Source organism: Aplidium turbinatum, chromosome 14, assembly GCF_918807975.1.
Source record: "Aplidium turbinatum chromosome 14, kaAplTurb1.1, whole genome shotgun sequence".
Taxonomy (NCBI): Eukaryota; Metazoa; Chordata; class Ascidiacea; order Aplousobranchia; family Polyclinidae; genus Aplidium; species Aplidium turbinatum.
In genome coordinates this window covers 4,104,839-4,118,830 of record NC_137485.1, presented here as the reverse complement: position 1 = coordinate 4,118,830, position 13,992 = coordinate 4,104,839, and the positions used below count along the sequence as shown (strand labels likewise).

The window sequence follows — 13,992 nt, the reverse complement described above, 5'->3', positions numbered from 1 at the left end:
CACAATGTCCTTGAACACATCTACTTTGGACTATGGCCTGTTTTTGTGGTACAATTCATTGCAATGCTGATGAAGAGGAACATCACACATCCCACGAGGAAAACGCGTTTGACTGTGACCCTGTCTGCAACGACGTCTTTTATTGCAGGGAATAGTTTTTAGACAGTGGTGCAATGTAGAACTATTTGGTCGGCTATATTCAAGAGCAAAAACACTTGGGCGGCCAGTGGCAGAGATTGCAAAGCGTTTGCAGTTAAAAAGTTTCACAGTCACTTGTCGTCGAAACTCTAGTCCCAGCAATTTCCTTTCCAAATCTTCCAGCTTGTCAGCTTTTTTGCTTATAGGAGAAAATAAGGAAGAAGCCTTTTTCCTACTCCATTTTACTTCCGATAAGCTGCGTTTTTTCTTCGGAACTGGGGTCGTTGTGAATTTCAATCTCTCCTGCAGCGTCTGGTAGCACTGCTCCACTTCCTGTCAAATCGTTTTCGTCCATACCCTCTTCGTCGCTAACTACAGCAGGATCTGGTGGTGCTATGACCATGTCAATTTCATCTTCTTCACAATATTCCATATCTTCGAAAGGGGCAAATGCCTCTTCTACAGTAGAAACTGCTGGCGAGACATTATTTAGTGTAACGCAATGCGTTCGGAAAAAAATAGCAGTAGCTCGGCCTACCTCTTGTAACAATCAGTTACCGTGTGACTTTGTGAAACAGAAAACAATATCCAGCTCTATTTCGGTCAAGCCATTAGTAAGACAACTAAGTATCGTTTAGAGTTGGAGAAAATTACTGGTTACTGGCTAGTAATTCTCAGAAATCATTTGCAAATCAGGTCAATTGTCGCTTTATTGTTTCGTAAATGCTTTTCGCCTGTAATCAGCATCTCTTTACGAAACAACGGTGCGTGTCTACTACACTGCATATTAGGCTGGCGCAAAATCTCGAAAAAAAAATGTTTTTTTTTTAAATTTTTCGTCAGTTTGGAATATTGTTCCTTTTGGTAAATGTATCTCCTACACCAATTTTCACAAAAAAATATTAACGTTTGACCCTGGTTCACCTGGTTTGAATTTTTTCAATATATTGAATTTTCGCTTATCCCTGAAACTGCTCACTCGCTATCTTCTAATGCACTCTAGCATCTTAATGGACACAATAAGAGGCAGTAACACAAACTTGTAGCAAGCAAAGTGGTTTAATTAGCAACTCCATGAACACTGACACGTGTATTACTCTCAAAATGTCGAATTCTACCTCATTTCAGACATGATTTTGTTTGTGCACTCTTCACCGTAGTAAATATCTACTGCTTTCAGTTTCTTGAATCATTTGATGATGTTTATCGATTTTCACAGGCCAACAAAACTTTATAAAGGCAGTTATTTCAAGGTCATTTTAAGGTATTTCGAGGCCCCTGATTCTGAAAATGCACTAAGTTTTCTCGAATTGGCTCTAGTTTTTGAGTTACAGTAAAAATATTTTTTCGTAATTTTGAGCCCCTATAGATTTAACGTTGTGTCGTTTACTACATAAACAAAACTGGAAGTAATCCCAGGCACATTTCTGAGTTGTATAACCCTTAACATACCAAGCGGGGTCTCGTAGGGACCCCAGAGGTGAATTTTTTTATCTCTCGCCTTACCTATAGCATCAACTTTTCTCTTTATCTTTGTATGTGTCATAAATTTAAGCAAGTTCAGTATAGTGCAACAAAAATTAAAAAATTATTTGAAACATATGCAAAAAACAACATAACGTTACCTGGTGTCCTGATATGGGACCCCCCTTGGTATATTAGGTTACAAATGTTGAATGTTATCCAGCTAACTTCACGCGAAAAATGTCCTTACACTTTGCCAGAGTTTGAGAATTTGATGACAAATCAACATGTGGTCAAAAAAAAGAAAATGCCAAACTTGCAGCTTTTCGCGAAATTTGGGATGGATTTGTAGAAAACTGCAAAAAACTTTATAAGCCATTTGAAGAAGTAATGGTAGATGAACAATTAGTCTCTTTCCGAAGGAAATGTCCAACGAGTACATGAAATCAAAACCAGCAAAATATGGAATTAAAGTGTGGGCAGCTGAAGACGTGAAAACACTTATCTGTATAATCTCCAAGTCTATTCAGGAAAACTTCCTGGGAGTGCACCAGAGAAAATCAAGGACGTCTGGTTGTGTGTACTGTGTGACATGATGAAATCACTGTTTGCAACTGGAAGAAGTGTCACCACAGATAAGTTTTTTACATCAGTGCCAACTGCAGAATTTTTGTTCCAGAAAGATATCACCAAGACAGGAATACTGAGCAAAGAAGTCAGATATTCCTTCAGTTATGGAAGTTGCGAAGGGACGATATGTTTTATCGTCAAACTTTATCTTTTCAGATAAACTGTCAGTTGTAAGCTATGTGACTAAAAAAACAAGACGGTTTGTTTACTATCTTCTCAGTATCTTGATGATTCACTGTCTAATGAAGATCACAAGAAACCCAACATGATACTTGAATATAACTGCACAAAAGGCGGAGTGGATGATGCAGACAAGTTGGTGAGTGAATATTCTTGTGCCAGACGAATGTCAAGATGGCCTTTCCGACTTTTTATGATCGTGCTTGACATTGGAGCCCTGAATTCCTATATCACTTTGGTGTTCAAAAACAGAGACTGGAACAGTAGAAAATCTAATCGAGGATATTATTTCTTGCTGGAGTTAGGCAAAGAATTGACGAAATCTAATGTCTTGCGCAGAGCATGTAATCCATCTGGTTTTCAGCTTCACATCGTTAGAGCTATTGAAGGTATGGGAGTTTCTGAAGCTCGAAACACTGAAGCTTCAAATATATTCTTAACGTCAAGGCAGCTAGTGAAACGGAAGAGAGGAAAATGTTTTCAATGTCCTTGAAACAACGATAGAAAAGTTAACATTATATGCTCCAATGCAAACGTTTCGTTTGCGAACAGCACCGAGTCACCAACACAGCTGTGACAAGTGCAAAAGAATGTGAAGATGAATGTGAATGAACTGTGTATTTATGAATATGATCCTTTGTCTAAGTAATTTGTAGAAACACATATTATACTGTATGTGATGCTAAGACTAAAATTTTAGTTTTTATAACACTTGGGGTAAAAACAAGGGTTTGTTACAGTGTCATAAAAATGGCATCTGCTTTACTTACAATTTCAGCAATCTTCCTTTCTTACATTAGCTTTATAAACTGTAATCTAAGTAAGGATGAAGAAAGTAGACTACAAGTTGGCTTGTGCTTTGGTGTGCCGGTATACTGATTGTATGTATTGTGAGAAAACGCAAACCGGCTTAGCCAATTTGCCGTTTTTCATTTCCAAGGAAGAATGGTACATTCATCCCCAAACCTGAACCCCTAGACTTTGGCTTCTCGTCTTACCTGGAGAGCAGGGTTTCGACTAAACACCACCAAAGTTTGGAAGTGCTGAAAACTAATCTGAAAAAAGAATGAGCCAAAATACCTCAAAGAGTTATTCATGACTCTTGCAGGTCGTTTTCGAAGCGTCTCCGACTTGTTATCGACCCAAATGGCCGACACATTGAGTAAAACTTGTTTTTTCTAAATATTTATTTACTTGACAATAACATTATATTTTTATTACTCATTTATTAGGCTATCCACCATTTGTTAAATACATTTGTTTGAAGTTGTAACGTTAATTATTGATGACCTTGTATATACTGTATACTTTAAGCAATAGAAACGATGGGGTCCTTGGAGGACCCCACCTTGGTAAACGACGTTGGTGAACGAGGCTTGGTATGTTAAAGGATAAACGCTATTTCGAACCAATCACGTTAATTACAACCCAAACAAACAGCTATTTAACGTTTACTGGCCTAGTAACAATCAAAATATGATGTGAAGTAAGCCTGAGGATACAAGATGTAGAATATATAACTTGCGTTTTGCATTAATATATTTGTTGACTTCAACAGTCTCAGACTCTACTTAGTAAGTAAGCTACCAAGTACAAACAAAATGCATACATTGTTTTGCTTAACAAACTAGACAAATAAGCAAAACAAAGCTATCGATGAACAAACGCAACTCTTTATTATGATTGGCTTACTAAGCAACACCCATCAAGGTACGAAGGCCATTTACATAATTACAGAATACAAAGTTATGTTATTCAGTAAAGTAGCTGCTTAGAATTTTATGCTTGCTGCGGAAGAACGTAATCTTGGAGTCAAGAATGCCATGTTGATCGAGATGAGGAGCCAAGATTCCAGCTACCACTTTTGATAACTAAATATTTAACTACTACAGTAGGTGGTAGAAATGGTTTTGAGAAAAAAAACTTGACCTTGCTCCAAAATATTACTGAAGGTATTGAGGTTACTCTCAGTCATGCCCGTTTTCCTATTGTTTCAAGCAAATCACCACTTGAAACTAGAGAGGGCAAACAAAAAACAGAAATAGCAACGTCCATGCAATGACTGCCTTGCACACTCCATGTAAACATGATGTTCGAACTTCCTTCGAACATCCTCACCGTGCAGAAGTATCAATTTTCATGATGATTCCACGGCTCTCTTTATGTCATGGCACTCTGAACTTCTTAGCCTTGAGCCAAGAAACGGGTTTGAGTGCAATGTTTGCATACTTTATAGGAGGAACCCAGGACTTATCTTGATCACACAGCTTCATGTCAAAGTAATAATAATGCTTGTTTTTATATAGCGCTGTATCTATCGCAGAATGCGTTGCTCCTCTGCGTTGCCTCATGCAGCAAAATATATCTGGGTTGTTTGTACAGCATCCTACTTGTCAAAGGCATATTTTATTAGCCTATATGGCATTTATTTAGCCTATAGACCAGAAAAAAACTTCTTGCAGCAAAGACTTGGCCTTAGCAAAGGCTTAGAATAAAATTTCATTTGTACAGTATCCATTTCAGTAGGCCTACCTATTCAATATAAAGCTGCATTCATAAACACATGACTTTCGGGATATTTTTCTCGTGATGTAGGCCTACTGATTCACAACTGTTTTCGTTAAATATTTATGTCTCCCTTACGTCAAACACAGTTCATTTCAACCTTTGCTTGCGTTTTGAACTTTTGTGCAACATGAACCAATTGAACTAGACAAGTGCAATTATGACATCATAATGGTAAACAGGGCTGAAAATAAGTAATTTGCTAATTGAAAGCTTTTGAGAAACGATTTCAAAAATATTTTCATTGTCGAATATCTCGAAAACTAGAGCCAATTCGAAAAAACTAAGTGCATTTTCGGAATCAGGGACCGTGAAATACTCTTTAATGACTCTCATCCTTTGTGCCAAAATATTTTTGTTGGTCCATGTTATAAATTCACTGACTGCGAAAAGGCTGCAAAATCAACTAAAATGACACTAAAAGCATGCACTATTAGTGACTCTCAGACTTGGAGTAGGGTGAAGATGTTCCACGTGGAAGTCAACAGAAGAAGTGACGTCAAAATCACGTGGTCAAATTTTGAGAAATCCCCTCTTCAGATACTGCTAAACCACTTCGAAATTTACTAATTTTTCAGAAAAATTCAGAATTTCTCCTTGGGTGAACCAGGGTCAAAGGTCAAAACCCAACAAAAATTTTTGGTTTGCAAATATCAGTGAGCAAAATGGAACATTATTCCAAACTGAAAAAATTTTTAAAGAACATCAAGGAAAATGAGCCACCCTAATGCATATGCATAATAAAGTATCGGTTTTACGCTGACGTTGCAGAAATGGTACAGCAAAGTTTACACTTAAATATCTCCGGCTCTTCACACATTTAGAAGATGTGCTTACACTGGTATGTTCTAGCATCACTACACTATACTTTAAGCCAATTTTTGAAATTATTTTATTGAATTAATGCATATTGAAATACGACAAACAAAATGCGCTCGAAATGCGTGAAAAGTGTCGTAAAAGAGCGATGATTTTAAGTATACAAAAAAATTTATTTTTTTAAAATAAGGTTTTAAACACTTTATTTAGAGTTCAAATGACAAGAATATTCATTTTTTTAGATAGAAAGTTGCTTTTGAAATGCGTTTATAAAGGCTCAAATATAAAGGCTCAAATAATTTATATTAAGGCTCAATAAGGCTCAATAATTTATATTAAGGCTATTAAGGCCGTTTATAAAGGCTCAAATAAAAGGCTCAAACCTGTTTCGCAAAAAGGTTTTTTGGTTTTAGGTTTTTTGCGAAAAACCTAGCTAAACTTATAAAAAAGAAATTTTCATGTGACATTCATCCTGTGTATAAAACATTTAAAGTGCACCAATATTTTCAATTGAAGTCGCCTACCCCCTTTGCTCTTTCTTCAAATATTGTGTATAAATTTATTTGTTTGCGTGACGCAAACCAGACATACATTGGTATGTCAACCAGACATTTGTTGACAAGGGCCGGGGAGCACTTAAACCCAAACCTAACAACTAAAAGTGCAATTAAAGAGCACATCGCCTCTTGTGAAACGTGCACTGACAATGTCTCGATCGACCAATTTAAAATCATCTCTCGAGGCAGATCTGATTTACAGACTAAGATCATGGAAGCCTTAAGAATCAAACGTAACAATCCATCTCTCAACCGGCAGTTATTGGCCTGTGGCTCATCGTTCCTTTTGTGTGTGTTCTAATTGTTTTGTCCAATGCCTGTAGTCTACACCTCACGTGTCTACACCTCACGCACTTACGAGTTCAGTTTGTGCTTTCAGTCCAGAGTGTCGTTACAGTTACAGTGCATAGTCAAATTTATCTTACGATTTTTCATTTTATGTATTGCAGATTTAATTCCTGATGAGGACACACGTACGTGTCGAAAACGTTTGAGTTCATTTTATTTAATTATGTTATATTTTGTGTGAAATAAAGTATGCTAAACCCGCTAAAGTTACTATGTTTTATTTCTCTATGTTTATAATAGTAGCATAACCCTGTTAAAATTGATATTAAATTACAAAACATGTTTTAAAAAATTAAATATGTATCCATGAAGTATTTTATGCACGGATTTAAAAAATGTATGTGTTTTCAAAATGGTTGGGTTGTATGGATTTAGAACTTATTTTTTTGACAAGTATTTGTGGATCCCTGTTGTAAATAACATGGAAAAAGCATCATAAAATCTACTTTTCCAAATTTAATTTTACAAGATAAAAACTTCAAAAACACGATCTTTCATCATACTGACCCTTTCAATACGTAAATCAAATCTCCTTTATGGAATGATAGTTCATCAGAGGTTCTTGCGACAAAATCGTACAAAGCTACAAATTTTTGCATTCCTTCTGTAAAAGATAGATTAATACAAAAAGAAGTCGCGTCAAACAAAACTTGAAACTGAGTACAATAGTTCAAGGAAATGATATTTCACACAACAGCAAGGCATCGAACAACAAATTTATCACACTACTTATTTTGAAAGAGCGGTTCAGAAAAACAATTGAAGAGGTGAGAAGGAAAGCCACCTGCTAAAGTTACATTTTGGCCACAACTTACTTGTTACTTGTTTTGGACTTCCTTTACAGTCTTAAGTAACATATCAAAAGTTTTGTAGCTGAAAGTTGTACCAAAGCCCTTTTATAAGAAACGGAATTTTTTTTAAATTACGGATTTTTCGGGCTAAAAGTACTTAAAGTCCTTTCAGCTAATAAGATGGTCGGCTATCCTCACGTGACATCTAATGCAGGTTTGCATAAATTTTGCAAGATAAATAATTTTTTCTTTGACCTGGGAAACTTCAAGGTTGTTGATGACAAAAAAACGTGATCGAGAAAACTTTGAAGTGACGTCAACAAATAGTCGTACTGATTAGGCTACATCATCTTTTATAATCATTTCTTGTCTTGTCACGCGACCAATTTTACAGAAGGCTAATAGAGGTAGACCACAATAAATTATCAACAGATAGATAGCCTAACTTTTGTAGCAAGTTAGGCTATAAACTTGTACTCATACTATTGTATATGCTTGCTTTCAAAAGGTTAAATTCATGGATGTGCTTTCGGTTTATTCAATACTCACCGCAGCATACACTATATGCAAGTGTGTTCAGCAAAACCAATCTTGGAAGATGTTTTTAAAATTTATATACAATACCATAAAGGAATCTTCAATACAATTGATAGTATCTCCCCTGCAAGTGGTAGGTATATGGCACTAAATGTTATCACAAATCATGTCAGTGGAATGCAAACAACGAATAGCCTGCACGTTTTATTTTAGAACAAAGTCACACTTAAGCAAAGAAAAAGGCTCAAGTCCAAATCTGTTTGTTAATTCCCATGAAGCAACACAGTGAAATATGCTACAAAAAGCAAAAATTATATGTCCAGCTGATTTCAAGAAGCATAAAAATTTAAAAACCTCAAAATTGACATTTATGACTCAAGTACTTTACGTTCTCACCTCTTCAATTGGAAACAATAGTTGAAAATATTTCTTTTATAGAAATGAAACATATTACAGTGAGGAAGTGTTTCAAAATAAAACAAAATTCTTTAAAAAAAATTTTAATACAAAACAATATGGAATCTTTACAAAGAATATATCCTATCGAAACAGAATATGATCAAACTGCCTTTATGTTGACCATCCCACATTGAGAATAGATAAAACGACAAATTATATCACAGCCAAAGCATAGTTTATGCGTTTGCAAACATTTTTTTTTACAAAGGGCCAGATGACTGTAAAAGGAGCAACTCGCGGGCGAGATGCCCATTTCTTTTAATAAAATGCAATAGCAATTGACATGTTTGTTTGTAACATGTGAATACGCTGTACACATACATTCAATCTTTCAGAAATACAAATATTGCTAAAAGGTTTTATTGGAAAATAAAGACGCAATACTGCAAATTAAATACTTGCAGCAAATTAAATACTTTGCAACAAAAGATTGCGCTACTAAAGAATACTATAGGACAGTAAAGTACTGTAACATCTCAACAGAATTACACAATAAAATAGCACCCTTGTTCAAGAACATATAATGTAGCCTGCCGTATGAGCTATATCTATTGATTGTGATAAAAACAAATTGGTTTCGTTTTGATTAGGCCGTTTAAACTTCAAACTTGGCTATGTTACCAAAACAGACTTTGTTTGAAACCAAAATATATTGCCTTCACACAAATTTTCCTTTATATTGATTGTTTGAATTAGCCTACGTGCTGCAAACGTTTATCTTGATCATAAAATAATCATTTCGAGCAACCTCATGCTGCTGACCTGGCATTTGCTTGCTGGTGGCAGGTGCTACAGGTTCTTTGTTTTCTGCTGGATTTTGAATTATGTTTATCTGAAAGCATGTATATATATTTTGTAAATAATAACCCTTGTGTCTTGTCGTGTTTGCAATTTCAATTGCACTTTCTTTACCTTCGCCAACTCATAAATCAAATGTTCAAGACTGTGGTTTCTTTGTGCATGTTCTAATCCATTTCCAGGCAACTCTGTAGTTTTCCAACATTCTGGGCAAGTGACCTTTAATTTTTGAGACATTAACAATGGGAGTTTGAATTTGAATGTTTGTCTGCAACAAAACACAAATTTAGTTTGAACATCATGATGAAGTAAATAACGAAACAAATTTTTGAGTTTATTAGGTTGTTATTTTATTAATGTATTGTAGTTGTTTTCAATAATGCTATTCAATCCCACTAAGTTGTGGTCAGTCATCTGTTCATGTTAATAAAGATCGCCAGACTACTCGGCATGCGACAATGCAGAAGGTGTTTCAACTCAGCAAGTGCATTTCAGCTACTATCCAAGTCAGCAAATGAGATTTTCACTTAGAGTCGGACTTGCTTGGTCATAGCTTGCTAAACTGAATTTGCTGACTTGTGACATGATAAGTTTTGGCTTAATCAGTTGACATTTTCTTAGCTTCATCTTCATATTTCTTAGCTTTGATACTTTTCCAAGAAAAAATTTTGATCGCATTAGATTTGTACAAAACCTTCATTAGCAATGGAGCACTTTCAGTTTACCCTTTCGTAATGTAAGCAACTTGCAACCTATTTTGACAAGCATCTACCTATTTGTCAAGAAGTTGAATGTTCACAATTCACAAATTTTGTGATGCCTGTCTAAATTTCTCTTCTTTTAAACCGCCTTGCAACAAAATTTTACCTAAAATTGTTTTATTTACATTTCATCTGTTGCTATTTCTTTATGATGCCATCAAAAACACAACCTGAGTTCCAGTACTGTTACCAAAGCGCAACTGGTGTCAATCGACACCTCCGTTGTTAGAAGTATATTCTCTGATTAAAAAATTGTTATTATCAGAATGTTTATCAACACAGTATAAAAGTAAAGCTAATATAATTACATGAAAGTACTCAAACTCTCAAGGGGACTGGAGAACAAACAAAGCCAAAATTCAGATATCGAAAATTAAAAAGTGTCGATTTCGACACCTCCGTTGTTCTGATATTAAGCTTTCATGGACAAACGTGGCAAAGCCATGCTTCCTGATTTCGGCAGACCTAGCTAGTGCGTAGTTTGGAATCGCTGCGTATTTCTTGATGCTTACAGTTAGTTAGCTAGCTACCTTCAAGAAGTTCAAATTTATTGCATTTTATAAATATTTTCATATTCCTGATGAGCGCTTAAATTAAGCCGAAAACGTTCGACTGTTAAAACTATTTGTAAACATGTAAATTATATTATTATAATGCTCAACTCTGTTGTATTGTTGTGTCTTGCCTGTGTTTAGTACAAGAAAACAAACTCTTTCCCGAAACAGTACTTGATAATGCCTTTCAGACATGCACTATCAGCAAAAAAAATCAAAACAGATGTTTGTCATTCTGGAGAAGGAGACTATTCAACGTTGAGTGACTTTAAAACACCACTTTTTCTCCATACACCTATTTTTACAAAATTGATGTTTCTACTATCACTTATATGAAAGAGGTGTGTATAAGTACCTTGAATATGCTCAATTATGTTTTTCATTTTTAGGAAGCATTGTATTCTATTAAACAGCTATTGTATAAATTAATATAGACAAGAACCAGGCTCATATTTCACGTTGGAATATTAAAATAAACACATTTATGACAGAACTATTTGGGATTGCCATGGCCACCTAAAGATACGGCCTGATTTGTCACATTTTGCAGAAATTTCCAGGTTTTTCTAACTTTAGGCGAACGTTTAAATAAATTTTTCTAAAAATTAGATTTTTACGCTTTCTTTATTCTTTTCCCCAGATGACACAATAGGTTTTAACATCTTCACATGTTGAAAAACAAAGAAAATTTGATTTCGAAGATTTTAGTCAGACTGTTAATTTTCAATAACAGTCTGATTTTGCGTTTTTCAACTTACTTTTTCTCATTTGCTACTGCTTCCCCAAGGCAACAAAAAAGTTTTATGTCATTAGGAAACCGCAAAAAGTAAGAACATCTAAAAAAATGTCAGTCAAGCACCAGCAGTAGCTGTAATCAAAATCTGCAAAATGTGACAAATCAGGCCGCATCTCCAGGTGGCCATGGGATTGCATAATGTGCGATGCCGATATCCTGTATCGTTTAACTTCAACTAACACTCATTCAACCTTCAGCAAGTTTTTTTATGAAAATGTAATGACATGAAAAGCAACGATAAAATTGATTGCCGATGCCGTCTGATGACGGGTTGAAAAGTTGAGTTTTAGTTTTAACATAGTTATGTTCCTACTTGGAAATTCGAGGAGTGATGCATATTTGTTCCAAGCATGTGTGGCACAAATTGTGTCCACACCGAAGTATTCGTATTGGTTTCTTCAATGTGTTCAGACATTCTGGACATTTGGTCATCTTTGCCATCTTGTTTTGTGAGTTGGTGTCATTTGAACTAGCCATGTTAGAATCTAGAGACATAAAACAACGCAAAGTATATCATATTTCATCATCATTTTCAGTCTGTGGTAACTCACTGCTGAGCGAAAGAACTTTCTCTTTTCTTGCCAATTCAGTTTGTTGACACATTTACAAAATTTATTTGTCGTTTATTATGCCTCAAGTAAATCATCATAAAAAATGTTAATAGTAATAAGTTCTGAATATAAGTTTTTGTAGTTTTTCAAATACTGGTTACATCAAAGTTGCAGAATAGCTGAAATGAAGTATCTGACGTAGGTTTGAATATGTCGATTTTCTCAACTTTTTCTGAAGCAAAAAATATTAGTTGATGTTTTTTACACTGAACCTACTGGTTTCTGAGCACAAATTCTTCCCGTAGAAAAATCACTCATTGCAACTGAAGAGGTGAAAACAAAATTATTTAAATCACATTTGAATAAAATAAATTCAGAGCACTCCAAGCATCTGTACAATGAACACTAACCGCATTGCCAAAATATTTGTAGCCTACCTAAAACTGGTACCTAAGTCTCCTGCTTAAAATATATTCTGATTTACATCTAACCCATTCTTCCATTTGTAGATTTTGTATATTAAGGTTCATATCACGTCACGATGCTGATTAAATGATAGTTTACCTTCGAATTTTAGGTTGATAATGCTCAATGTTTTGTAAAGCTTCCCTAAAGATAACCTCTGCCAACTTAAAAATATCTGCAGTAGAACCTGGCCAAAATGCTTCGTTCAGTTGTGATTAAAAAAATATTGCAACTTCTGTTGATTCATAAAGCTTTTTTGGCATATTACTTTAGATAACCGTCAAACACTCTCTTGGAAAGCCTGTGTTATGTCCATACACAAAAGTGTCGAAAGACTACTGTTACGGAATACATTGTCTTGCTATTGTGAAATTCACCAATTCGATATATCTTCTATTTGCTTTTCAGAAGACTGGAAGTTAAGGTTTTTCAAACATATTGCAATGATTATTAACAGTAAATGAAATTTATTCTAATTACACTTCTAACGAATCCAGATTTCAGGCCAAGCGCAGCAAAAGTGTCACCTTCACATAGCTCTACTCGTGGTTCCAACACTTTTTACCAAAAAAATAATACAACATGAAATACGAAAAAAAAAAAAACAGACGCTCTTAATAGCATACTAAAATTACTGTAAAAGGATTAAATATCGTTATAAAGCTTTCTCCCACTCATTAGAAATGTTTGATGCCTCTTCTAGGAATACAGTCACTGAAAAAATTCCCATTTGTAAAACGACAAAAGAAAATTATAACACAAATATTATCACATCTAAAAGTGACTGATTTTTTTACCTTGCGTTTCTTTGACTGCGAGAGGGGGTAAGTGTGTTGCTTGTTCCTCACTTTGCTTTGTAATTTCACCTTGACAATAATGTTTTTATGAAGAATAACCTAAATGCATATACAATTTTAAGAGCATAACTTTACTAAAGGGGGTCCAAGAGGGAAGCGAGACAAATGCTTTTTACGTTTCTATGGAAATCCACCACTGCGTCCAAACTTATAGGTCAAGGAAGATTAGATGATTGCTCACTTTAACTATCGGTAACTTGCATACCTATAGCCAGCTTAAATGTGTGAAAACTTTTGAGGACAAACCAATAGAGCCTAATCCACATAGGCTACTGTACATGCGTACGTGTAGTGGATGAACTATTACAGATACGTTAGGCTCGTAATATGGTCACATAGTAAATCAGAAACAACATAAACGCAGTACAGTTGTTCAAAATGTTATCATTGGTAGAGTGACAAAAAAAATCATAGCAAAACTTCTATCACGTTTACAAGTGACTGATTTATATACTTTGCAAACCTTTGCCTGTAGGAGACGATGAAGGCTTCGTTTGTTTATCACTTTGTGTTGTATTCATCTGTAAGTAAAATATTGTGATAGAACGATTCACTGGGGAACAATTTTGAAAAAAAATTGGTGACTTTGATTTTGCACTTAATTTAGGCTAATACTGGTGTGCTGCTTTCAAAAATACCGCCAATTTTCTTCTATCATGTCAAGTTTTTGCTCTACAGCATCATCCAAAATATGCAACTTTTCACGAGTTTAACCGTATTGC

General features: G+C 34.9%; 1 protein-coding gene across 1 annotated transcript in view; it reads right to left on the bottom strand.

The window, feature by feature from the left end:
- The window catches only part of LOC145782815 (uncharacterized), a 56,039-nt gene that overhangs the window by 29,002 nt on the left and 13,045 nt on the right, over positions 1–13,992 (bottom strand). The window contains exons 7-12 of the mRNA XM_082594582.1: positions 13,734–13,791; positions 13,211–13,279; positions 11,711–11,882; positions 9,401–9,554; positions 9,251–9,320; positions 7,209–7,305 (exon numbers count right to left, since the gene is read on the bottom strand). Of these exons, the coding sequence (XP_082450708.1) occupies positions 7,209–7,305; positions 9,251–9,320; positions 9,401–9,554; positions 11,711–11,882; positions 13,211–13,279; positions 13,734–13,791 (620 nt within the window). The remainder of the gene's footprint in view (positions 1–7,208; positions 7,306–9,250; positions 9,321–9,400; positions 9,555–11,710; positions 11,883–13,210; positions 13,280–13,733; positions 13,792–13,992) is intronic.